This window comes from Antedon bifida, chromosome 8 (genome assembly GCF_963402885.1).
Source record: "Antedon bifida chromosome 8, ecAntBifi1.1, whole genome shotgun sequence".
In the NCBI taxonomy this organism is placed as follows: domain Eukaryota; kingdom Metazoa; phylum Echinodermata; class Crinoidea; order Comatulida; family Antedonidae; genus Antedon; species Antedon bifida.
The window spans coordinates 1,413,563-1,441,485 of NC_136233.1; the positions used below are offsets into that span (position 1 = coordinate 1,413,563).

General features: G+C 32.5%; 2 protein-coding genes across 7 annotated transcripts; one reads left to right on the plus strand and one right to left on the minus strand.

Moving 5' to 3' along the window:
- Nucleotides 1-60: 60 nt before the first annotated feature.
- Nucleotides 61-4,334, minus strand: LOC144850779 (cytoplasmic tRNA 2-thiolation protein 2-A-like). Its single transcript, XM_078708213.1, has 12 exons — nt 4,174-4,334; nt 3,846-3,920; nt 3,383-3,521; nt 3,057-3,117; nt 2,677-2,786; nt 2,208-2,518; nt 1,870-2,055; nt 1,396-1,569; nt 1,089-1,149; nt 828-994; nt 491-613; nt 61-236 (listed from the first exon to the last, which is right to left on the minus strand). Exons 1-12 carry the CDS (start codon nt 4,224-4,226, stop codon nt 188-190), a joined length of 1,509 nt encoding a protein of 502 aa, XP_078564339.1. The 5' UTR covers nt 4,227-4,334; the 3' UTR covers nt 61-187.
- A 104-nt stretch (nt 4,335-4,438) lies between these two features.
- LOC144850777 (b(0,+)-type amino acid transporter 1-like) lies at nt 4,439-27,452 on the plus strand. 6 transcript variants are annotated; one of them, XM_078708212.1, is made up of 13 exons: nt 4,439-4,524; nt 7,220-7,303; nt 13,442-13,726; nt 15,956-16,201; nt 16,790-16,915; nt 18,176-18,281; nt 18,770-18,814; nt 19,198-19,321; nt 21,903-22,006; nt 24,370-24,466; nt 24,880-25,029; nt 25,575-25,743; nt 26,607-27,452. In XM_078708212.1, the coding sequence occupies exons 3-13, from the start codon at nt 13,468-13,470 to the stop codon at nt 26,693-26,695; spliced, it is 1,515 nt and encodes a 504-aa protein (XP_078564338.1). In that variant the 5' UTR covers nt 4,439-4,524; nt 7,220-7,303; nt 13,442-13,467; the 3' UTR covers nt 26,696-27,452. The 6 variants fall into 6 exon arrangements, with proteins under 6 accessions (XP_078564338.1, XP_078564333.1, XP_078564335.1 ...); XM_078708207.1 differs by lacking the exon at nt 21,903-22,006 and adding an exon at nt 23,494-23,597 and having other exon boundaries at nt 26,607-27,451; XM_078708209.1 differs by lacking the exons at nt 4,439-4,524; nt 21,903-22,006 and adding exons at nt 5,735-5,750; nt 23,494-23,597 and having other exon boundaries at nt 26,607-27,451.
- Nucleotides 27,453-27,923: the final 471 nt, after the last annotated feature.

The window sequence follows — 27,923 nt, forward strand, 5'->3', positions numbered from 1 at the left end:
ATAATATTATTACTGTACAATATATCTTTTTTTGTATGAACCAATTACTGACTAAATATATATGTTCCTTTTAGTTTTTATTTATTATGCAAAATTCTACACCAAATATAATTCATTCATCATACTCAATAGGGTTTTGTGTATATTAATAGATATTTCTGTAGTTAGCACTGCCTAATTACAGTCTTCAATCATCTGGAATAAGAAAGTCTTCAATTTCTTCTTTCATTTTAGACCTATAACAAAATAAATAAAAATAAAAAATGTAAAAACTGAGGTATTAAATTTCATTTTTTTTATTCGTCTCAAAACAAGTAAATAATAACATACATGGGCATAAAAAATAACAGAAACTTGAGACAGGGCATCCCGAAAGTGAACTACTAAATCACTGTCGAGTGGGAATCCTTAATCAGCTATATCTTAGTATCTGTTCATGAGCCCCTGTAATGAAAATAAAAGAGTAATATTTGAACCCACAAATCCTTACCTTCTTATCGTCTTCTCAACCTCTGCAGTAATCTGTGATGGCAGTAGATTAAGATCTGGAACTTCTCGTATTGTGACACGGCAACCATAACAAAGGAGGCCCTCTATATCTTTCATGTCAATTCTTGACAAAAAATAAAATAGAAAAACATAATATAAGCAATCCTACTGTTGTATCAGGTCATATAAATAATAATAATGATATAATAATGACTATATTAGATACGTTACATGGTGTCCCAGTTAAACACTAGCCCGTATTCATGAAAGGGGACATCTTCAGTCCTGGACTATTATAGTCCAGGACTGAAGATGGTACCCTTGATGACAAGACTTACTTGTTAACTTTATTACTATGACAACTACCATCTCCTTCACCACAACACTGATCATCTGAGCTGGGCTGCTTACTTGACATCTTGTTCTTACAAGTACTTGACAATGACAGGGAGAAGTTGGTTGCGTTTAAGGCTGATGCTTGTGGAACCGATGTATCGAGTGGGGCCTAGAAGATGAGCATTTCTTGTATTACAAGCAGCATGTACAGTATTAGCTTGTAGAAGAATTTTTTTCCTGGTTTATTGTCTGAAGCTTCTTACCTTACATAATAAACATTTATTCTGTGATGAATTGCCCTCTGTTCCCAATTTTTCACCAGTTCTATAAAAAAAAAAACCCCATTTATTTCATTAAAACAATTTCTACTACCACTGACACCAGGACCTGCCACTCCAGTAGCGCAGCTTTGCACACAGTAACCCAAGTAGTAGATATATTGTAATGATAAATTGTTAATGCAATAATTTGATTAAATTCTTAAGCTCTGTCTACACTATCAAACTAGTTTGAAAAAAAATGTATGATGTGCACATTTTTTTGTCATCACATAAGGTTTGATAGCTTTACCTGCATATGGTACTGATGGTTGATGGGAAGCCTTCCTGTAGCGCGTTGACAAATTCTTCGGTGAGAAGATTAATACTTGCGCCAGACCCCACCTTTGTTGTAAGTGACGGAATGAACGTCGATTTCACATCATGAAACTTATTGTACAGTACTATTTCTTTCTTTGTGAATTCTCTAAAAAAATCAGGGTATATTTGTCAGGACAGGGAGTGAGATAATATATGTACCTAGGCATAGACTGGCTGCAAACTTTTTACACCGATAGAAATTAACAACATGTTGCACGATGTCTAGTATGACTGGTTACTGTGCATGCGCTGGTTCGGGATCTCAGTTTGCACGAACGTAATATGAAATAAAATCAGAGGTTTGTCATGATCAAAGCAAACTTAAAGTACTCTTTTATTTGATTACATTTTAATTTATAAAGTCTTATTTTAGTAAGTGAATATTTTATTAAATAGAGTAACTCACTTCAAAGGCCTAACAAAATTTATATCACCATGACGCCCATCAACAAAGCCTGTATCTAACGGTAACGCAGCTCCTCTACCTTGAGCGATATTTGCTAGGATTCGTATAGACACTAGCGTACCAGAGTCTGCCAACATGATCTTGGTGCATCCTCGCTGTCTGGCTACCTCAATTAGTAACTGATGCCTACAAAATAAGACAATGATGAGTCAGCAGAATCAGCAACTTCCTTCCAGGGGTACCCCTGGGGAACTAAACAGGGAAAGTCAACAACTGTCTATCTTCTTTACCTCAAAACTATTTGTGAACAAAAATAGCTTAAGATGATTTGCATGTACCTTAACTGCCACAGTAGATCTTCTTTAGTAGTAAGTGTTTTGGCAGATTCTAAAAGCTTCTTAAGATTCCCTGCCAACCCATTGATATCTAATGATTCCATTCCATTTGACAAATCTCTGTCACAGGGACATCCTTCTATTGTACTGGAGTCAGATACCGGACCACTGGTTTTTATAACTCCCTCTAGTTTGTTTTCAGAACCATCTTTATAGGAGTCAGAAGCATCACCTTCTTTCTTGGTTTCAGAGCAATTTTTAATGGTTGAATCTGCAGGTTCTTTTGTTAGTTGTTCACTATCAAGGGACATCACCTTTTAAAATTACAATGTATATTCATAAAGTCGTAACAGAATAGGTACCTACAAACGGCAGTGAATAGATGAGACATTGTAAACATTTACATTGATTTCTAGGCTACGATACATTTCTTTTTTGCTTTTACTTTTTATCACAGAATGGTAACACTTACCCTTTCCAAAGAGACTATATCATAAGGCATACCAGTGCTTTGTAGTTTAGATGTTATTTCTTTCTGTGCGCATAATCTTTCTTGCAAATCTTGATTGGTAACAGCCCCCTCTATTGTCAAAAATGTAAAAAAACTTCAATATGAATTGAAATTCAATATACTTGAATAATTTTTTACTTATAAAGCTCTGTCTACACTATAAAGAAAAAAGTGTGATGTGCTCAAAAATGGCAGTGTTCTGATGTCATAATGTCCATATTTGAGCACATAACATTTTTTTGTCACATAAAGTTTGATAGTGTAGACAGAGCTTAATTAAGAATTATATGGTTATATTAAATTTTTTTTTTAAATTTTGAATAAATTGTATTTGGAATTACCATCAATGTGAACCAGGTGAGGAAAGAAACGCAATTTCTTGTGAACATGTTCTAGAAAACCCTAAAATTAAGAGTAGAAAAAAAATTGTTACAATACATTTATCGTACATATATCAGTTGATGCATGAGTAAGTAAAATATAACTACGCTTTCCACATAACCTCATTTTTGTATTTTGTTTTGTTAATTTATTTGTTCTTGAGAATGGTTCCATAATGGTTCTGAAACATCGATCTTTTTGTCATTTATTTTAAAGTTATAGAGTAAACGTCTCTTAATTCACAATAAAATTTACTAAAAAAAAAACTTCAAATATTATTTGAAACCTGCTGTACGAGATGAAGCATAGCACAAGAGCTGTGTCCACCAGAATATGCCAAGAGCACCTTCTCATCATACAGGATTAGCCTTCCTTTACCAATAGCTGAACGGAACTTGTGGGTCATGTAGTGTACAAAACAATTTCTAACAAAAACAAAGTAAATCAATTAATACTCAACTATCATTATTTTGTGAGTTGGTAATTGTGATTTATGTAATAATGATTACCAACATTGGTCCTGTACAGGGGGCAGTTGTGTTTTTCTTTCTTTTCTGTGTTGGGTGAATTATAATTGGGTGATTGTTTAGGGTGTACAGTAGTTGTAAAAACATAATCTATTAATATGGTTAAAGGTGGTCATTGTAAATTGATTATTACTAAAATTGCATGAGAAAGATAAATAAATTGTGAGAATAAAAACTGGGAACAATTATGAAAAAAAGATGAGGTCCTCAATTGTTCCTCACCTACAAAAGGCATCATCAATCCTGATTACCAAAACTGCATTTTCTTCACATTTCATACATTTTCTTTCAGTTGTTCTAAAAGATTAAAACAAAAAACAAAATTTGTACTGAATAAATATTAAACTTATTAGGCCTATACAGGCCTATCGGTTTCCACGTCATTTGACATTAGTAGGCTTAGGTAGGCCTACGCCAATCTCGCCTACATACAGCACGAGCCGACCAACCAAGGTCTACCAACTTACTTACTGCCTTCGCCTACCTAGAGCGCGCTTAACTAAGTAGGCCTAGCTAAAGTTTGCGCCTAGAGAGAGTACATGTAACTCACATTATTGATGGCTTTTTGGTCATAAACTGTGTTTCATCTGGAGCCTCACACATGTTGATACAGAAGAAATGATACAATACACTAATAAATATTTTATTTCATAAAATTGCATAATATGGATTCTACTCGCTCGGAGAGGTTACACAACAAAAACGTGTGAATGTTTACAACAACGACCTCTATGGTTTGATATGTATTTCTAAATGTTATAGCGCCATCTATTATTTGGACATACTTTCTCTAAAGATCTTTAAATTATAATCATCAGTAGAGTAGGATGCGATGGAAAACCGCTTAATTTAAGTTCTACAAAAAACGTATTAAGCGTGCAGGAGTTACAGATTTTAAGATGTAGGTCGGCATTTTTATTGTATGTTAATTTAATAATTATTACAATAATTACAAATGAATATCATGGCTAGGTATTCCCCCTCCCTGGCTAGCTTGGCTAGGCCTGCTGGTGTGCTCAGTCAGTGTGAGGGGTATGTTAGTTGATGATGGGGGACATTTTCAATTTCAGATGTAATAATAAAATACTAGGCCTAGGCCTATATTGAGAAAATATTCGCACGGTGACACAGCAAAACACTCGCACAACACTCGCACCCAACTTTCCTTTGTGTATGTGAATGTTTTTTTTCTTCCATAGAACTGATAATAATTTTAACAAAGTTATTTTTGATCTTTAAAATAAAGATTATAGAATTTTGTAATGATAGATGAATAGAAAAACGATGTGCCACCAGTGGTGAACTGCCGTAGCTTAAGCACAATCCCGAATATCTGTAAGCAATGACAATTAATAAACTGTATATGAGTACAGCACTAATGTATTATTTTCACTTTCTATTCATGTTCTATCTTTCCTAAAATAGATATTACAAATTTATGTGTACGTGTGAATCTCCATTGATCTAAAGAATATTTTCTTTCTGACATCTACTAAACATATAGACTGCGCTTTATTTTGCAATAATTACACAGAGCCTAGAGGGTGTGCTATGTTTAAAAGTTATTAAAACAGTGTGCTATAAATTTCCAATTTATTTTGTCTCCATATTGGCCACTGAAAAAGTTGGCAGGTATACTTGACTTGACTAATGTTTGTTGAATATTGTAACTATGTATTGCTGATGCATAACAATGGTTACTATGCTAATGTTTACATTCATGTGACTTACATTGAGGTTGTAATAATAGGCTCTCCCTTTATGTTTTATGTATGCAAGGTTGGTTTTGTGTTTTGTCTACTTTTTGTGCTGTAGCGCAGCGTTTTGTCTAGTTTGTGTGAGGGCGCTTTGTAGCTGTCAACATTTTTATATTTACCTGCTCAGTTTTGTCTTTAGAATTCTTGTTTTTGATTGGAATTTCGTTGTTTTGTGAACATTTGTTTCTGTAATTTGTACAACAGAGTACTGTGGATTGAATGCTAGTTACTGTACATATTTTGGTTATAAATTAAACTGTAACTGTAGGCCCAGCACTTCCTCAGTCCTCCCTTTTTGCAAAATCCTAGATCTCCAACTGATAGTTAATAAAGATTTCCAGTGGTCATGATTACAATATTGATTATTTAAGTAAGTTCTTATTTATTAATAGATGCTAAATTCAGACCATCTAATATCAATTAGCTTTTAGTAAGACTTTGAAACCTGAGAGTTTAATGCTGAATGTTTTATCCTTGACCATTAAGTGTTTAATTTGATGTAAATACGCTTCTAAATTCGTCTTGAGCCATGATCAGACCGATGTAGATTGTGAAAAACTTTCTAAATAGAAATATTGACATAATTTGTCAAGCTATTATCAATAACCTTCGACATATTAATAATTCTTTTTAGTATGTAATATGTCCGACAAGCAAAGTGAGCAACTTTAAGTAGCTTCTTAAATCTCAAGTTCGTTAAAAACTACAAAGTGAAGGTTACCGCTTTGTCTCTCATATTTTTATTATAAAATTCAGGAAATTAAATGTTTACATTTTCAAAAAAAGCAAATTACCATAGCAACATACAATCACATTTAAATCTACTGCGATAACATTTTAGTTTGTAGAAGTTTATGAGGAAGTCGCTGCAACCTTGTGTATAGTTATTTAAAGAAAGCTAAATAATGCATAAAAAGGGTAAAATAACAGGTAAACCAAATTGACTTGCAGTAACTGACAGTAGAATATGACATGACTTCTTCCCTTATAAACTCACATGTTCCCCTATAAACTCACATGTTTCCTTATAAACTCACATGTTTCCTTATAAACTCACCTGTTCCCTTATAAACTCACATGTTTCCTTATAAACTCACATGTTCCCTTATAAACTCACATGTTCCCTTATAAACTCACATGTTCCCTTATAAACTCACATGTTCCCTTATAAACTCACATGTTCCCTTATAAACTCACATGTTCCCTTATAAACTCACATGTTCCCTTATAAACTCACATGTTCCCTTATAAACTCACATGTTTCCTTATAAACTCACCTGTTCCCTTATAAACTCACATGTTCCCTTATAAACTCACATGTTCCCTTATAAACTCACATGTTCCCTTATAAACTCACATGTTCCCTTATAAACTCACATGTCCCCTTATAAACTCACATGTTCCCTTATAAACTCACATGTTCCCTTATAAACTCACATGTTCCCTTATAAACTCACATGTTCCCCTATAAACTCACATGTCCCCTTATAAACTCACATGTTCCCTTATAAACTCACATGTTCCCTTATAAACTCACATGTTCCCTTATAAACTCACATGCTCCCTTATAAACTCATCCACCGTTTTTTTACATAGATCTGTATGTGATATGTTACAATTGAAACATCCCATTTTGTTAAATAATTTCCAAGTATCACCTTGGATTGCAAACTGTTGTTTTCGCCAACTTTAACAACAAATAATTGCTCTGCATTTGTACTAATTAAAAGCTTTCTTGCACAGATTCAAAAGATTATCAAACTGTAGTTGTCAAGTGATGGTTCGCATGAGTATTAGTAATCTTGTTAGCTTCTCGTTTGACTGATTTTTCTTTTTCAGGCGACAAGGACAAGCAGAGGTGTATTCAAACTAGGCGTGTCGCAATACGTGGATGACGGCAGACGACTCAGTCGCCGTTTAATGGTGAGTATTTTTAAAGAACCAGTTGAACTGATACAATAACTTTGACCATGTTAAATGTATATAGCAGTGACTGTCTCATCATAAACTTTACATTAAAACTAGCTATAGTCATACAATCCATTTATTGGAGTAAAAATATATAGCAAACTAAAGCCGTCTACACTATCAAACTTTATTTGATGTGCCCATATATGGACATGATGATGTCATATCACTATCATATTTGGGCATGTCACTTCCATATTTGGGCATGTCACTACCATATGTGGGCACATCATGACTAGTTTGATAGTGTAGACAGAGCTTAACTGCAGTAGAGTAATTTGTGATGATCCCTATTTTAAAACTTGCAATTTAAATCAAATTTTAATGATATCTATAACCTACTGGTCTGTGTGGTATTGCTTTTTCAAAGCCTAGTCTAGAGATTTCAATAGAATCTTTAATCAAGGTGTATAGTTACTGCAAGAAAGTGCTATTGATTTTAATAACATCTCCTTTCAAATTAAACGTACATTATTAATATTATGAATTATTCTCTACAAAAATAAATAATGTGCTAGTTTTATATTTAAATATTTAAATACTTATTGGCAATATAATGTTTTTTTATGTTTACTATTTATTTATGTTGCTTTGAAGCCTAATTACACATTTATTTTGGCCCAGGACCAAATAAATTATTTAATCACCTGTAATGTTTACTGTTTATTATGTTGCTTTGGAAGTGTGACATCAACAAGGCACATGATTTGGCATTTAGATAGTTGGGTCAGCTGGCTAGTGACCTTGAGTCACATGCTGTACTTGGATACCAAATAAATCATTTGTTAATTATAAAAAAAATATTTATTAATATTTATTATCTCGCAAACAATTTCAATTAAAACTCAATTGTCACCTTTTACGATGTTATTGATCAAATGGCGACTCGTCAATTGTGTGATGACAGTGTAGTATATATAGGCTAATAAGCCATTCATCCTTAAACAATTAAACCTGCCTGATCAATACAACTTATGATGGTATAGTGAAATCTTACTAAACTGTCGATATTCCCACATATGAAGACAATGAGGATAGCTAGGGAATTGTAATTGGGATATTTACTCATGGTTCACAAGATTGCTCTTTTGATGATGTTAGTTTGGAATTGGTCGTTAATTTATACCACGCTCTGATTCTAATATCCTGCTGATGTTGTCGATCAATGAGTTACGGATTGCTGTCATGGACGACTATAAAATGAAGGTTATGAAACAAATAAATGCAATACCATGCTGGGTATACTGTTAAGAGTCCCCATTCTACCCCTGCAAAGTACTTTAAACAGGGAGGCAGTGTACCCCTAATAGTCCCTATTTTACCCCTTGCAAAGTACTACAGGGAGGCAGTGTACCCCTAATAGTCCCCATTCTACCCCCTGCAAAGTAAACAGGGTAGGCAGTGTACCCCTATTATGGTCCCTATTCTATTGCCTGTAAAGTGGATAGGGTCCTTAAATATGTATCTGTGAAGGTCCATATTCTACCCCCTGTAAAGTGTACCCTAATTGAGTCCCCATTTTATGCCCTGTGAAGTGGATAGGGTCCATAAATGTAACCATCATACCAATAAACAATGTACCTGTACTGTACCAGCCAGATGAGCTGGAACTTTTGTTTTAGTGGATATAATCCCTGTATAACACATATCAGTGAGAAATTGTGTTTAATTTTTTTTCCCAGATTGGCCCTTTTTTAGACTTATAATAGGGATGTTATAATAGTAATATTTTATAGTTATAAATACTTTGTACTAATCTGAACATACTGTGCGTCCAAGTATCTATTAATAAACAGAAAGAAAAATGTTCCATTGATAATGAACACAGTTGATAATGTGGTAGGCATTTCAACACCATTTGAATGTTTGATGATGCTGTACTCATAAATGAATACGTCAATGGTAGATACCAACACAGTTGGATTCTAACCAGGTGACACTTGATTTGATATATCCTGGCCTATTCATAGACATTGATACTGTGTAATTAACTGTTGTACACTCCGTAGATGTCATGGTCTAAATTTTGCTTTTAAAAGTTGTTTTTCAACGTACAGTACACCCAAAACCTCTTTTTGCCAGAAATTTATACTTCATCCAAGCTCTGTCTACATTATCAAACTAGTTTGACAAAAAAAGGTATGATGTGCCCAAATATGGTAGTAATAATATGCCCAAATATGATAGTGATATGCCCAAAGATGGTAGTGATAGACACCATCGTGTCTATTTATATGGGCACATTACATTTTTTGTCACATAAAGTTTGATAGTGTAGACAGAGCCTAAGGTTACCCAAGAAACATTTGTTTGAGTGCTTTATTTTTCAAAGTCAATAAAATACAGTATGCCACTTTAAGGACTTTCAGCAACTATTGTACATTATGAAGAATCGCAAATCGATAACATTTTAAACAGAAATCAATGTTGTTTTAAATGTTAAATAGCTTACATTCAGCAATAACTTTTAACAATGTGTTTAATGACTCTTAATTTACTCACTACTCATTAAGTCATTTATTTGTAATTAACACGCTGCCATTTTAGTACTGGTCAATAATCACCCTTTTCCTCGCTTCTGTTGATTATATCAACCAGACCTGAATTCAACAGTTATATCTTGATAGAAGATAGAATCATTGAGTATAGTTCGATTAGTTGAGTTTTAAGGCTTTAGATTAAGTCCCTGTAGCCTGGGGTGTATTTGGCACGGACAAGAAATCAAAGAAGGATGGAGGCTAATGAAGACGTCATTGCTATTCTGCCTAGGGAGTCGTCCGTTCACAGACTATTATTAGAGGAGCTAGCAAATCTAATATTAATCAGGCTGCTGTCCCTAATAATCGCATAATCAATACGGTAGTTTACCATTATATTATTCTTGTACAAATGTAGGTGAGGAGATGGTGTCAATTTACATTTGGCAATTTTTTTTTTCAATTTCTGTAATGTAAAATAAATGTTTTAATGTTTATGTTTGTTGTATATAATTGATAGTGATGTTAATATTAATGTTATGCTTATCTAATTTTTGCTATTTTCATAAATTGTAATGATTGTTGTAATTCAGTTTTTAACTGCAAGAACGATTGAAATAAATAAACCCATGATTGATTGATAAAATAATTTACTTTTCAAACTGAGCACTACTATTCACCTTTGCACTTTAGAGTCAAGTTTTGTTTGCTGCCCTCATTTGTAGTTAGCGTCCATTCAGTATTACTGTACATAGTTAACATTTTTTGCATGTGTGTAGCACTGCTGCTGTGTTGACAGGTCTGGTTGTAGCTATCTATCTGCCAAATTATTACTATCCAGGGAATATAATATAGGAAGCATTAATAGAAAAGTAAGTGTGACAGATTGTGTTCAACTTCATATTTTCATACAGATTTTTTTTAATTTTTAGAATACATAATTAATGTGTAATTAAAATGACACTGTGGCCCGGTTTTTTAATAGTTTGCTTGCAATTGTACGGTCTTTGGTTCAATTCATACAAAAGGTTTTATCTTTGTGACAAATGTTGATTTAAATAACTGTTTTTCTAATTGGCCTCAAGTTAGTATTGTTACCTACAACATGGAATAAAGAAATATTATAAGTATTATTCTTTCCCTCCATTCTTACTGTATATTTTTTATTTTTGTGGATGTTACAGTTGTCAAGATTTAGTTACTCCAGTACTATCTATCAACCTTTGCACCTTCAAGTAGGATACTCCCCCTTCTGATGTTGTTTCAATTTAAATAATCTATTTATTGACCTTAAATTGAACAATAAAATGATAAAATGGAAACTAACTACAGATGACCTAAAAATAATATTGTTTTATAGGCCCTAACGTTTGCTACCGGTTCAGACATGGTGATTACTGCAGTAATTACATTTTTTACTGCAAAAATATACGACTAAGCAATAATTAATATAAACAGGTTTAAAGAACATACAGAATGTAATACTGCAGTAACTGCAGTAGAATAATTTGACGTTTTCTATTTCAAAATTGTGTAGTGTACTTTTTACAAAATATTTACCACAAAATCAATTTAAAATTCAGAGTTGTAATATTTAAATAATATGTATTTATTCAGTGTTTACAGTTGCCTTTAAAGTGTTTAGTAAAAGTATGAAATTTCACAAAATTCAGGATGAATCGAAGCCCTGTATTGAAAACTAAAACTGTCACGCGATTTCATTAAAACCTTCTCTAACCCAGTAGTTGTTTGTTTCACATTCAATTCTCTCTTATATAAACTTAAGAACCTTATGCAAACATAGCTACTAGGCTTAAACATAAGAGACCTGGACATATATAATATAAGTCTTTTTACAATGGTAGCAGGGAAACAGTGGAACAATCATTGTTGTGTTCAATGGCTCTTACGGGCGCTCAAGTGTCTCAGGATTAGAGGCAGACGTTTTGATTGGTCAGTTACTTTTCAAGTCTTTGTAATGGTAAACTTTCTTTGGTATCTTTTTCATAAAACTGTTTGTATTGTTTGACGTCGATGACCTGTACAAATATTGACTTATACAGACCTATGGTCTGATAATTTAAATCTTTTTACTTGTAAAGTTAGTAGTCGGTTTATTTTTCTTCCACCGGCGCACAGAGATTGTGAGGAATTGCTACTTTTGTGCTAATTTATTTTAAGGTCAGTTCACCAACTTGTTATTTGTAACTATTCAGGTTAGTTGCCACAAAACATTTTGTTCTTTTTTGTGGTTTTATTTTTTGTGATTCACATGTGACTATTTGCTTCAGGCTACTGCGTTTACAACAATATGTTTAGGTATAATATCCATTAATATATACTGGTTCAGCTTACTTACAATCAAGGGAGTATATTATTTTTCAGCTTTTGTTATACTAATTTAATGTTGAATAACGGGTAGTAGTACAGTATACCACAATGTTTGATTCTTGTCTGGGTTACATGTTGTCCTATTGGTATTACAACAATAGTATTATTGTTCAGTATTCATTGATCAGCTTAGTTTCAAAATAATGTTTTGATCATGAAGGCAGTTTTGTATCTCCATTATTCAGAAAACGGAACAAAATGTAAAATATTTCTCAATTTAATTACTCGTCTGTGTTTAAAGCTCTGTCTACACTATCAAATTAGTTTGACAAAAAAAAGTGTGATGTGCCCAAATGCGGTGGGGATATGACATCATCGTGAACATATATCATCACATTTTTTTTTCACATAATGTTTGATAGTGTAGACAGAGCTTTAAGTATTGCACAGTTTCAAAGCCAGGTACATTGTTTCAGACCTACGCGACATACTAACTATGTCCGTAACATGTTAAATCATAAACTCTTTTCTTGTTTCTTAGTTTATTTATTAATGTATTCCTGTACCAAGTATAAAATTCATTCAGGGATGCTATTATGAATTCAAAGCCTCATAGATTTTTTTCAGACCCATGCATACTGTACATGTCCGTAACATATGTTAAATCTTCGTTTTTCTTAATTATCTATTAATATATTCCAATACCAAGTATAAAAGTCATTCAGGGATGCTGCTATGAATATATCTCACACTAAGCACTTTTAATTGTTTAGCTCCTGATTGGTATACTTGACAAATGTAATCCACACTTTACTAACTATTCTCGTAAAACCCAGCAATGATTAATATTCATTTAATAGTTGATTAACTTTAGATAAGGTTACACTTGGTTTACTGTCTACCATCAAATCACTAATATTATCGTGATCATTTACTACTGCTATCAATGTTATTGATGGGTAGTGCCGGGTACGAAGTTTCTATTATTTGTTTAGAATATAATACTTTGCAACAACATTGATAATAACCTAGATACCATATATAACATTATCAGCATAGATTACTGGTATAGTATGGGTTGAAGAATTGGACAGTAGCTGCTAACTGCTGGACAACCAATATATAATGTTATTAAATATTAATTAATGATTAATAGGTCTTTATTATTGTACCCTTACAATGAGTTTGCCACAGAATAAAGGTTTAAAGGTTTGCATGGCGAATTAAACACTAAGGTTAGGTTTGTGGTCGTTACACATGTAAATTATACATTTGTTTTCCTCAGAATTGTTAGGACGGTTTTGTTTATGAATGGCGGAATTACGGGAACGAGAAATTCCGCACAAAGAAGAAAATGGAATAGACAAGAGTAAATTGGCGTTAGAAGATGACCCCGGTGAAGAGGTCGGACTTAAACGTCAAGTAAGCCTTGTGAGCGGTATCGCTCTCATCGTCGGTACCATGATCGGCTCTGGGATCTTTGTTTCACCGAAGGGCGTACTACAACAGACGGAGAGTGTTGGAATGAGTTTGATCATCTGGTTGTTGTGTGGTATAATATCAATGTTTGGTAAGCTATGCATTATACAAACATCATTTCCATGTATGACATTTAATTCAGCTTTACCTTCAGGTTTTTTTTGTAGTTTATTTAAAAAGAAGTACAAAGTGTATAAATTAATTAAATGAAGTTGAACGAGTTACAAAATAGCATAGCAAAACATAGCTAGATTACCTTATTGGAATGTCATAGACAGCTCTCATAAATGGCAGCATGGTGTAGGCCTAATTCACTACCACCAGGTGTGTATAGTATAGTGTTTCGGTAGATATTCATAATTAGATCAGTTGTTTTGTTTGTATACAAAACTGTATTATAACATCTTCACACAGAATTTAATTTTTTCCTTAATATTTCGGCTCATTACAATGTCTAGTATAATCATTTTATACTAAGAATTTTCTTTTTTTTATGCAATAATCATTTTTAATCGATTTGTAATATACCTGTATAGACTGATATTTATAATATAAGACTGATATTTATAATATAAGACTGATATTTATAATATAAGACTGATATTTATAATATAAGACTGATATTTATAATATAAGACTGATATTTATAATATAAGACTGATATTTATAATATAAGACTGATATTTATAATATAAGACTGATATTTATAATATAAGACTGATATTTATAATATAAGACTGATATTTATAATATAAGACTGATTTCAAAACAGGGTTAGAATTTAATACTTTATGTATTTTATATTTGGAAGAAAAAAAACACATAATCAATCATTTGATGACAACATTAATTTATTATGGGAAATGTGGGGGGAAATGACTTTAGTCAAAACTGGTATATACCAGTTCCGATGCGGCATGATCTTCCGAGACGCCTAAAGTAGAAAAGTGTGTCCATTCAGTTACAGTATATGCTGCAAACAAATTAGATTTATGTAAAGATAGGAACAGGAATAGGTTTTGTCCCATATAGATTCACTTTGACAGCAAAAAAATGAATCTGCAAAAAATGATTTACCTGATAAAATTGTAATCTACAAGAAAAATCACTCAACCAGAAGCTGGTTGGCTGGGAGATGCCGGATTACTTATTAAATGTAAACATGTTTATAAATGTAATCATTTTTATTAAAACTACAAAATGGCCTATTCAAAGTTTGATTGTATACTAATATTATTCATTAGTTTTCATGTTTTGGAGAACAACACATGTGTAATGTTTAATTATTAATTTTCATTTTTTATTAATTTTTTTTTACATTTTATATTTTTACCTACAATACACACTTCCAATATATAATATTACTGTATAATAATTTCTTTTCTTTGCTATGAAAAAGAAGCTTTAGATATTAATTAAAAATAATATTTTTTTCCTTGCTATGTAGAGAAGAAGATTTAAATATTAATTAAAATAATTTCTTTGCTATGTAGAAGAAGCTTTAGATACTTATTCCTTTTTCTCTGCCATTAGGAGCACTATGTTACGCAGAACTTGGAACAATGATCCCCAAGTCAGGCGGCGAATACACATACCTTAGATACACATTCCACGATGTGTGGGCTTTTTTATTCGGATGGGTATCAATGCTCATCCTTAAACCCTCGTCTGTCGCCATCATCAGTCTGTCCTTCGCCAGTTACGTGGCGCAGCCTTTCTTCACTGATGAATGTCCACCACCCGCACTGTGTATTAAACTCTTGGGATCTGTTTGTATCAGTGAGTTAAATGGTTTATGCAGTAGTATCATCTAAAGCTTGGTTCCCACTAGCTACGCAACGCAGCGACGTAAGCAAAACATAAGTGATTTGACCAATCACAAGCGGTGGGTTATTCAAACAGTATTGGTCAATAAGCTTGCATTGCGTTTACGTCCTAGTGTGAACCAAGCTTTATACTGTACCTTATCCATGGAATACCATTGTCTACATACTCACTATCAAACATGGTAAAACAGTGTGTTGTCAGCCATCACATTCTTTCATTGTCTTCAGCTCATTTAAAACAGTGAATTCTTCTAAAAACTCTCCTAAAACCTAGCATAAAGCCAGCGTCTACTTTTAGAAATTGTTGGTAAAAAAACCTGACTTGTCAAATTACAGACAATAATCGTGGACCAGAACAAAGGGGGTGTGAATCATTTTTTGTGCTTACATTAAGCATTTTTATTCACTGTAGGGATTGAAGTAAAATCAACAATTTCAGCTACATTTTGTACTCATATATTTCATTTTCATACCATTCATCCATTTATAATTAGGTGCGTTATGTTACGCTGAACTGGGAACTATCATAACAAAGTCCGGTGGCGAGTACGTATACCTATACGAGACACTCGGGCCGATCCCTGCTTACTTGTTTTCATGGACATCAATCATGGTATTGAAACCTTCATCCGTCGCCGCCATTGCTCTCAGCTTCGGCGCGTACATTGCTGATCCATTTTTTCCTGATGATTGTGAACCCCCAACTTTGGCAGTTAAGTTGTTTGCCGCCCTCTGTATACGTAAGTATGCACCATTTGTTCACCACATTGCATTTATCAAAAATAAAAACATTATTGTATTATTGAATTTAAATGGAATTTTATATTTTGTTATACTTTTTATATATTTTGGCGCAATTCATATTTTTCTGCAATGCCGCTTATATTTTTAATATTGAATTGAATTATGACAATGACGACAACAAAGAGGATGATTTTTTTATTACATTGAAGATTGTGATGAGGCCATATAACAAATTGTTATGTTGCTCACGTACATCATCAATTCAAAAAGCAGGTTCTACCTGGATGACATTTTATTTTAGTTAATTTAAATGACTAATTTAAAAAAAAAAACAGAACTAAGATATTGATAAAATTGTGGGTCACATAAATTACCTAATGATAAAGATAACTGCATGAAGGTTTAGGAGAAACGGAAGGAAAAAAGATGATGATAATAATTATTAGAGAGAATGAACCTAAGAACATGTAACTTAGCTAAATGTTAATACAGTACATTGACATTATTAACATTTAGCTATGATGTTTAATCGACAATTTAAACTTGTAATATTTTAACCGTAAACTTTACTTCTTTATTTTCAGTAATGATTGTTTTTGTGAACTGCGCCAGTGTGAAATGGGCCACATCTGTTCAGAACTTCTTTACAGCTGCCAAACTCTTGGCATTAGTTATCATCATCTTGGTAGGATTTGTTAAAATATGTCAAGGTAAATTTGTTTTATAATTTAATTTTACTTTATATCTTATAAGAAAGTAACTTCTGTCAGTCCACACATGGAAAGCTATTACATAGTGGTTTCATTCCTTTCCTTGCAACAGCTTTACATATAATGTTCGATATAAGCCCAAAATATAGATTATTATTGTTGTGCTCCACTGTATAAGCACACTCCCAAAAAGTTAGCTTATTTATAGCCAGATTTGATTACAATATTTGTCCCCAAGGAGTTGAACAACGGAAGTGCTGTCATTTGCTGGTTCTTGGTGACAAGATATAATATGTTACCTTCCATGACAGAAATTTGACAATTTAATAGGTCCCTGGAATTGAACCATTTATTGATATTGTGGTTTTTGCTTGCTATTTATAAAGATTGTTTCATTTGTGAATACAAAACCCTTATAGAATTTAATTTGAAATGTATGACATATGTCCAGGGTAAAGAAAAGGGTAGGACAATTTTGTTTTTTAAAACGAAATACGGATATATTGAAAATAATTAAAAAATAGGTGAACCTAGGAATACTGATTGTAGCCTTCGGTAACTTATTCTGTAACTACAGTAACCTAATGCTATTAACTAGCAGATCACTAAGTTAACTAGCAGATCACTAAGTTAACTAGCAGATCACTAAGTTAACTAACAGATAATTAAGTTAACTAGTAGATCACTAAAGTTAACTAGTAGATCACTAAGTTAACTAGCAGACCACTAAGTTAACTAGCAGATCACTAAGTTAACTACCAGACCACTAAGTTAACTAGCAGACCACTAAGTTAACTAGCAGATCACTAAGTTAACTAGCAGACCACTAAGTTAACTAGCAGATCACTAGGTTAACTAGCAGATCACTAGGTTAACTAGCAGATCACTAAGTTAACTAGAAGATCACTAAGTTAACTAACAGATCACTAAGTTAAGTATCAGATCACTAAGTTAACTAGCAGATCACTAAGTTAACTAGCAGATCACTAAGTTAAGTATCAGATCACTAAGTTAACTAGCAGATCACTAAGTTAAATACACTTCAATTTATTGTTAATAAATTATATATTTTTGTTTTTGTATTGTTATTTTACTGTTTTAGCAAGTTTTAAAGAGTTTTTATGCATGTGTTTAGCCTTTTATTTTCTAAAAAAAGGACCATATGTAAAACAGGTGCTACATCTATACCTGATATGTTTTTATTCTCTATCAATATGTTTTTAAATAAATTACAGTATTACAATTCTTTTTTTTTTTTAGGAAATACACAGTACTTAAAATTGTCAGTGTCATTCGATGGCTCTGCAACTGATCTGTTTGCCTACGGTGTGGCTTTTTATCAAGGACTTTGGGCATATGATGGCTGGTAAATTGATAAGACTGATAATAGTAAACTAAATAAATAGTATTTCCTAATCTAACAAATTCAACAGTTTACATGGATATGAACAAGCTAGATGTTGACCCCTGACCCCCATCTTTTCCATATTCAAAAATTTCTTTAATTTAAGTTCTTACTACTGTAGGTCAAACCACTAAATGTTGACATTCGGTATAATATTGGATACGAAGCTAGATGTTGACCCTTGCTAAAGCCATATCTACTCCATATTCAAAATGCTATAATTGTATTATCGTGAGGTGGTCCTTAACAAATTCAGCCGTTTACTTATTAGATCAAACCAGTAAATGTTGACATCCGGTATAATGTATTGTATGTCCATCTTACCTGCCCCACCTCCCCCTAAACTTCTCTCAATATGATGGATAAGTGAGCTTATGCTCTATTCAAAATCCTGTGGCTTTGTAAAGTTATTAAGTAATAATAAATAATTTTGTTGTAATTTTACATAGGAATCAACTGAACTACATTACTGAAGAGCTTATTAAGCCTCATACGTAAGTTTACTAATGTCATGCACTATTACACTATAGCATTGCACTGCTATAGTGCATAGCAATGCCCTAATAATAATACCCTGGATTTATAAAGTGCCTAATGTTGTGAAACCTCCAAGCGCTGTACATTTAATACCACGTTCATTCTTTGATCAAACCGGTATGAAAACATACTTCCATAATGCAGCTACTGTAGTAATCTGCGCAAAATTACAAGGTACCCATTTGTACACTGGCCTACGGATGCAAGCAATGCGATGAGCATTGGCTTCGAACCCACGACCTCACGATCAATAGTCCAATTCTAAAGAATATGTATGTGCGAGACATTGTTTAACATTGATTCATGTTTTGGTTTTCCTATGAAACTCCTCTTTTTCTAGAAATCTTCCTCGTGCCATCATGATTGGTATACCGTTAGTGACCATTCTATACCTATTGGTCAACATATCATACTTTACAGTGATGTCACCTGATGAGCTCTTGGCCTCTGGAGCAGTCGCTGTGGTATGTAACATTTGTATATTTCTATTAATACTATATTATTTATTGTATTTTGTTTAATATATTTAATATTCTATTTTTTTGTGAAATTTTGTGAAAGTCTTTATTTGTTAGTTATATGACTAATAATTAATTTAAATAATATTTTTATTACGCTTATTGTTATGGTCATTAATTTCATATTTTATTATTAATTTTATACTTATAGTATTAATATTTATCACATATCAAATGAATTTGATATTTTAAAGATCAAATAACACTTATCTTTTGACCCTATAGTAGCAAAATAGTCTCATCATCATAATATAATTCAAATCTTTTTTTTAAATAAATTAAATTTAAACACATCACTAAATTCAATCATATGTGATTTGTCAAAGTAGAAGTCCAAATATGGTTTGAATTATTTATTAATGTTTTTGCAATTTATTGACCGTTATTTTTACTTTATTCATTTTCTTTAATTTCCTATTAGTCTTGGTTCCGATTGGAATAATTACATATAGGACATGTTTTTGTAAATGCATGACTGCATTTATATACACTGTTTTTAGGTTACCCAATGACAGCTTGTTAATAAAAAAAATTACCCAATAGAAAAACATGTTGAAAGTCACTATACCAAATCAGTTATGTAGACTTTCTCTATGAATGGATGACTACTGGGCGTCTGCCACGTCACTGTTAAGCTACACTATCAAACTTTATGCGACAAGAAAATGTGATGTGCCCATATACATGATGATGTCATATCACTACCATATTTAAGCATATCACTACCATATTTGGGCGCATCACACTTTTTTTGTCAAATTAGTTTGATAGTGTAGACAGAGCTTTATACAGTGAATAATCCATGAACAAAATCTATTACACCTCAAGCCACACAAACCCTCCCTTTAATAGATAGCCAAGATTGTTTAAACCAATGATGACTCAAATTGGCCATCTCATGAGGTACTGGTCCAATGGGCCAGCACTAGCCAAGTATAAACTAGAAGGCTGCTTATAACACTTTAATGATGTGTTCCCATACAGCTATGAAACCATCCTTTAAAATCTATGAAACTCGGGCAATAACTTTTTGAGTAAGCCTGCTAACAAATATAGAAAGAAAAAAAACATACACGATAATAAAGTTTTAGTAAAGCACCAGCTTATCCTACCATTTAAATTAATAATTTGACTTATTTTGTGGTATTAATTTAAATTGATTTCCTTTTCATCCTTCTTCAATTGTATCAATTACCTTCAATTGTTTTTTTTTATATGCATGACTGATTTTCTACACATAAACACTTGTAAAAGATACTGTACTTTACATTTTAAATATACATAATCGTGGTGTCCATATTTTTTTCTTTTTTTTTGCAAAGTATGCGATAGAAATTATTAATATCTATTCACGATTAAAGTATTAGTGACTTGCGTATAAGTTTCCATCATTTCAATTGTTGCTTTCCCTTCTCTTTTTCCATGCCTGTTTGTCGAAGCCTTACAAATTTAAATACAGTTGTTAGCGTACATAAAAGGTAAATTACTTAAGCGCACCACAACTCAGACAGGCTAACAGCATTTTAGTTTGAAACATATCCAAATTTTGACTAAAAAACGCATTGAGAACATTCAGTATATATAGGGCAAATCTGATATAGTTAATGTCCTATTTACAGACATGTATGCTTAATTTATACTGCATGTTTTCCTTGTTACATACATACATATAAAGTTATAATGCATGTATTTAAAGTAATTATCATGGTATTGAATTGAATTTTAAATAGCACGTACATAGATTTCTGCTTTATCATTAAAAACTTTTAATGTCAAAACTTGTGAAGGTCATTGTGGAATTACCGCCTTACTTGATTTCCTGTAAAAGTGTGAAGTCGGCCTTGTTTCTACAAAAATAGATGTTGAAATTCTGTAAATAAAAAATGATTTTCCAACATATGAAGAATGCGTGAGTTTGTTGGAGATAATAATGATAAAATAAAATGAATAGAAATTTGGAATAATTATTTAGTGTCCGGTTTATCCAGCAGCTGTGAAATCAATGTAACTCAGTCTTCTGTAAATAGATTTTTTTAAATGATAGATTGTGTAAATGTTAGGTTTTTAACAATTTTATTAGAATGCTGCTTGTAGTAAACACTTCATTCTTTTTTTTAGAATTTAAAAAATGTATTGTCTTTATTTAAAATTATTCATTAATCATTAAAAAATATTATGAATATAAAATAAGAATAAGATTTAATTGTTTCATTTGATTTCTTTGCTCCTAATAAGAGCCTAAAATTAATTGATATACATTTGTTATTTTTAAATTCACAAAGGATGGAACTTGACCACTTTCTACAGAATGGCCAACTGTCTGAAGGATGGGAGTTGACCATTCTACACAATGGCCAACTGTCTTAAGGATGGGACTTGACCAACTGTCTTGGGAGTTGCCACTCTTTTCTATCTCTAATACAGAATAGCCATAAAAAAGTTGGCCACACTTTATTACAGCAATGTAAAGACAATACATCTTCACTGCTTTATATATATATATATATTATCTATGCGCTATTTGTAGACGTTCAGTCAACGTACGCTAGGGCCAATGGCTTGGATAATGCCAATATTTGTATGCTGTTCTACCTTTGGTGCCTGCAATGGTTCTCTATTTACATCTGGAAGGTATAATAAGTCACTGCATATTAACAATATTAACAAAAGACAATGCCTACACAATCTTTGGTGGTTTTAATATTTGAATTGTTTGTATTTGTATGTTTTAACAAGGGCCCTTAATTATCAATTCCTTCACTGGCTCTTATTAACTATGGTAATAAATAAATAAAAGATTATCTGGCCCATGATAGATAAAGTAAGTGATAAATAATAATCAAGTTTACAAAGGTTGAGACATTGGTTTTTCCCATAGACCCTGACTGTATGTCCCACTGTCGTTGGTTGACGTCTTTGAATGGTTTAAAATCCTAATAGTTTTAGTGTCAACCATAAAGCTTGGTTCCCACTAGAGACGCAACGCAAGGATGTAGCCGCAGCACAAGCATGTTGACCAATGAAAAAATATGTGTTTTTCCCAATTCAAATTTAAATTTGAATAACTTACCACCATTCAGTAGAAAGTGTAGGCTTTGTCATTTGCTTAAAAGCATTTCTTTTGTTCTTTCTTTCATTATTTTCTTCACTTTGCCTTTCATACTAACATACATACATACTATTTTATCTTCATAGCATACATAGTACCTTGCTTAATGCATGGTTTGTGTTTGCACATTCAATTGGAGTGTGGCACATCAGTAAGTCTCCCATCCTACATTACATACCGATTGGGTTCAATTCATTTCTGAAAAAGCTCTATATTACCAATACATCAATGAGAATATATCACATCACGTTTATAGTTTACTTGTTTCTCTTAGCAACCATGCTGTTTGCCATAGCAACAGAAATGCATTAATATAATAAAAACATTTAGTGCTTTGAACATATATCCTTATTTGTAAAATCATTGATATTAAGTTTTACGTTTACATATGCATTGCAGGATTGTGAAAACCATACTTTCAGTACCTCAGTAGCTGCAGTAATGACATTTAAATTTTGTATATTTTTTCAGTGATTTTTTATTATTTTTTTTTCAGCTTTTTTTTTCCATTTAAACTTATTGCGATTTATGTTTGTACTGTACCATAACATTTAGCGATTTTAAGTTAGCATTTTTAGTTACAAGGAAAATGCAACAGTGCTTTCATTTTTGTGTTAGCTGAGAGCTGAACTAATTTAGGCAACTTTACTTGCTAATGTCTCATCAAAATTGGTCTATATAATACCTGACCTGCCAACAATACCTGACCTGCCAACAATACCTGACCTGCCAACAATACCTGACCTGCCAACAATACCTGACCATTCGATTTGAAATTCTTTAAAATTTCATAAATCTGACCTTTTGTGGAAAAATTGTAAAATTAGTAATATCAGTGAAATGTGTACAATTACTAAGTATGTTAGCTGGTGAGTATTAGAACCAAAATTGGTGTGACATTAGCCATCAAATGAACATCATTTGCATGTTTCATGATTTGTTATACTGCTATATGTGAATGAAAATAACGCTACCATTTATACGTTTACATACATCATATCACCCACAGACGTTTGCGGACCGCACGCTTGGCCCTATGGCTTGGATCATCCCATTTTTTGTTTGTTGTTCCACTTTTGGTGCAACAAATGGTTCGTTGTTCACGTCAGGAAGGTAAACAAAAACAGCATTCAGTCATTTGTGGTTGACCCTTGACCTGTGATAGAAATAGTTGTAAATTTTAACATACTTTTGTGTATTCTATAGCTTTTGTCATGGTCTATTTTTAGATTTCTGAATATTCTAGTTTCAACATTTATTAATTATCTTTACTCTTTCTTTCTTTTCTATTTTGACAGAAGCAAGCTAACAATATTCTTTAAAATTTTATATTAATAGTAGTTTAAAATTTACTGTAGAAACCAAGTCATTTTAAACATAGAGATAACTATGTTTTAAATATGTATAAAAAAGTTTGTTGCACTAACTTGTCACAAGAGGGAGACATTCACAATTCTTTTGTGTAGAATTTGTAAATTTTACATTTCTGGTTTTTTTTTCTTGATTCTAACAAAACTAACATTATCACATCATTACTGTGCTGTTTGTTAATACAATTAACACATTTTAACTTTTTTTGTTCTATGTTGTGTTTTTTTAACTTGATGTAATAATCATATATATATATATCGTTTTATTTTACACACAGTATATTTCACATATTTATTCTTACAAATTGATTTCTTATTTTTAATTTGTTCACAATCTTTTCACCTTTTACATTCATATTTATTCATCTTTTATCTCTTTACTGACATTGTAAAAAGATTTTCTCCTGAAAACCAAAAACTCTCCTAAAATGTCTTTAAAAACCTTAATGTGATGAGATCCTGGGTAGAAACGCTTTACTTTCAATATTAACAATGTTTCTAATTGGTTGCTATAGATTGGCATACGTAGCAGCACGTGAAGGTCACATGGTTGAGGTCATCTCCATGGTACATGTCAAACGATATACACCTTTTCCTGCTCTCGTATTTACGGTAAGATTAGAGCACAATATAGACAAAGTGTATAATAATACTGAAAAGATGAGGGCGTATCAATTTGATCTCTCGTGTGCGTACAATTAAAGGACTAATGCTGTTCCACCGTACCACGCCGAGAGTGTTAAAGAGTCGCTATCCAATACCATGAAAGCCCCCAGTGGTCTAATGGTTAGGACATCTGCATATCAAGCAGAAGGTTCCGGGTTCAAATCTTGGTTGGAGCAACTTTTTCTCATTCTCGCAGATTTCCTCATCTTATCATTTCAAATTAATTAATTAAATTTCAGTATATCACTGGGCGGTTTAGAATTACTGTTCTGTGCCTGATGTGTTGATATATTAATAATAATAATACAAATCATTTATAATGTGATTTTAAACTGCTTTCTCAATTGTTCTGCCAACAGTCTTTGGTAGCGATCATCATGTTGATACCAGGGGACTTTGAGTCGCTTGTCAACTACTTCAGTTTTTCTGCTTGGTTGTTCTACGGAGGAACAGTGTCTGCTCTGCTAGTTCTACGATATAGAGAACCTGATATTTATCGTCCTATCAAAGTAAGTGCCTCATAATGCTTGCATTATTTTCTGTATTTACCACAGACAAATAGTGCAATAAGTATTGTAGAAAGTATATTTTAAAGCCTCTTTTCCTGTCGACGTTTTTCGATGCTATCGTCGTTGATCGTTAACAGTTCAACGACAATCGTTTGAAAACGAAAAAGTTGAAATGATAACGATAGCGAGTACCTTTTCCTGTAAATCGTTAACATTTCAATGTTTACGTAGAAGATCGCCGATTATTTTTAACGATAATAATAATGTCGACAGGAAAACAGGCTTTAAGATACTGTAATCATTGGGATTTAAGCCTTGTCTACACTATCAAACCTTATGTGACAAAAAAAATGTTTTGTGCCCTTATATGGACATGATGATGTCATACCACTACCATATCTAGGCTTATCACTACCATATTTTTTTGTCAAATTAGTTTGATAGTGTAGACAGAGCTTTATACTTGGGACAAGTGCCATTTATTGAAAGGATTGTAAAAACATTATTGTAGAGCAGTATACTGTATACTTCTGATTTGCTTGCAGGTTCCACTCTTTATCCCTATCGTCATCTTGATATGTTCCGTATACTTGATCATTGCTCCAATCATCGATGAGCCAGCGATGGCGTACCTTTACGCTTTTCTGTTCATCATCGCAGGACTTATATTTTATTTTCCCTTTGTGCATTTTCGTTACCATCCAAAGTTTATGGGTGAGTATAGAAAAAGAAAATTTGAACTTTTGGGTTTTGTTTTCAGTGAGTTTAGTACCATCAACTGGTTGCTTTATTACTTATTACAGTTAAAAGAGTAAAGCTCTGTCTACAGTAGGGAGGTTTCGCAATCTTACGAATACGATAACGAAAACGGATACGTCACACATTTGTGAAACTTTTGAGCTAATCCCCAATTCATATTCGTAAAGCGTATTCGTGTTGACGAATATCACCAGTCATATTCGTAACTACAAAACGAGTATAGTTTTTGATCTATTTTGCACATTCTGAATTTGAATCCGGAACGATTCATGATTATAATATAATTATAGATTTATTGAAAGTAATTTACTAAAGTAATTTACTAAAATGCTAGGTCAATTTTGATAAATAGCAGTTTTTAAAGTCCTCACTGGCTTTGATGTTATGCTAGGCCTAGGCAGCCAAGCACCAAGCAACACGTACACGCGCTTCGCTCAAATTTACCGCAGTCATATTTTGGACGGCGCCCTCAATATTTCGTTGCCATGCGAAACAGATTTTTACTGGCTTACGAAAACGAATACGTGTGCGTGACATATCCGTTTTCGTTATCGTATTCGTAAGATTGCGAAACCTCTCTAATATCAAACTATGTGTGACAAAAACATGTGATGTGTCCATATATGGACATGATGATGTCATATCACTACCATATTTGGAGTACACATCAAACTTTTTTTGTCCAACTAGTTGATAGTGTAGACAGAGCTTAAATTCTTTGGAGGAAGATTGTGTTAGTAGCTAGATCAAATAAATACATTTAATGCATTGTTACAATACACTTCTCTTTAAATGCTTACTTGCTTTTCTAATTCCAGGCAAAGTTACTCACTTTTTTCAACTCTTATTTGAAGTCGCACCGTCTGCATATGAAGTCCCAGAAATTGGCGAAGATGGCAAAATGTAACATGACGTATCTCACATCCGTTTTTATTCTGCCGCTAGCATTTGGTAATTTGCATGATACGTTGAGCTTTTGCGCTCTGGACTGGCTAAATGCCACTCATTTCCGCGTTGCTTACAGGTGTATAAGGCGCATCATGTCAACAGATTTTATGAATCAATTTTCTATGTTAACGGAGAGTACCATGTCGGAGGTCATGACGAGGACGTGTTGTTTTGATTGGCTGGAAGCGACGCATTTTAGAGTAGCTTTTAGGTTATGTTAACAGTATTTGGTGTTTAATTGATTGTTATATAATGAGTAAATATTTTAATGTCACTGTTTTAAAAATAGTATTTTAAAGAACCGTCAAGTCAATAAGCTTAAAGTCAATAAAGTCACTTATAGATTCAAAATACATAAACACAAATAAGCACAGCCTTTTTAAGTTTGAAATTGTACAAAATATTTTAATGTACATTTTTTTTAATTATGCAATTTTTTTTGTGGTTTTGTTGTGGCTTGTTTGTTCTCATGAAAAGAATTTTTTGCGAAAGTTATTTTAGCAAACAATGATAATTAAATATATTACAAATTTCAATACAGAAATCTCAAATTAAAAATAATTATATTAAATAATATAAAACGTACGGTGGCCCATAAGTGTCACGGCAACTTTCAAAAAATATCACGGCAATTTTTTCAAAAAAAGCCACGGCAATTTGAAAAAAGCCACGGCAATTTGAAAAAAGCCACGGCAATTTGAAAAAAGCCACGGCAATTTGAAAAAAGCCACGGCAAATTAAAAATAAAACATCACGGCAAATTAAAAATAAAACATCGCGGCAATTTAACAAAAATACCAGGGCAACTTAAAAATAAAACACCACGGCAAATTAATAATGAAACACCACGGCAAATTACAGAATGCCACGGCGGAAGTGAGTTACCACGGCGGAAGTGAAACCTTTGGAATCTTCGATTTTTTCTGAGGTGAGTAATTATTTGTGCATTGAAGTAAATATTATATTAATTTATTTAACTGCAGCAGTTTACGTGTTTATTGCACTCTTCTTGAACTTTCTAGGCCGGGCTAGACCATAGGCCTTATTACAAGGTAGGCCTAGGCCCTATAACATTCTACAATGTTTTAATATATTTACAGTAATCTGTTTTTTATATAACAAGTTTTTTTTACAGTAGACCTAGCTACTACTGTAGGCCTAAGGCCTAGGGCTAGTAGTAGGCATAG

Coding starts and splice junctions, on each gene's coding strand:
- LOC144850779 (XM_078708213.1), bottom strand. CDS start 4,226: ATGTGTGAGGCTCCAGATGAAACACAGTTTATGACCAAAAAGCCATCA. Junction 614..827: donor CATAGTAATAAAGTTAACAA/GTAAGTCTTGTC, acceptor TTTTTTGTCAAG/AATTGACATGAAAGATATAG. Junction 237..490: donor GTTGAGAAGACGATAAGAAG/GTAAGGATTTGT, acceptor ATTTTGTTATAG/GTCTAAAATGAAAGAAGAAA.
- LOC144850777 (XM_078708212.1), top strand. CDS start 13,468: ATGGCGGAATTACGGGAACGAGAAATTCCGCACAAAGAAGAAAATGGA. Junction 13,727..15,955: donor TGGTATAATATCAATGTTTG/GTAAGCTATGCA, acceptor ATTTATAATTAG/GTGCGTTATGTTACGCTGAA. Junction 16,202..16,789: donor GTTTGCCGCCCTCTGTATAC/GTAAGTATGCAC, acceptor CTTTATTTTCAG/TAATGATTGTTTTTGTGAAC.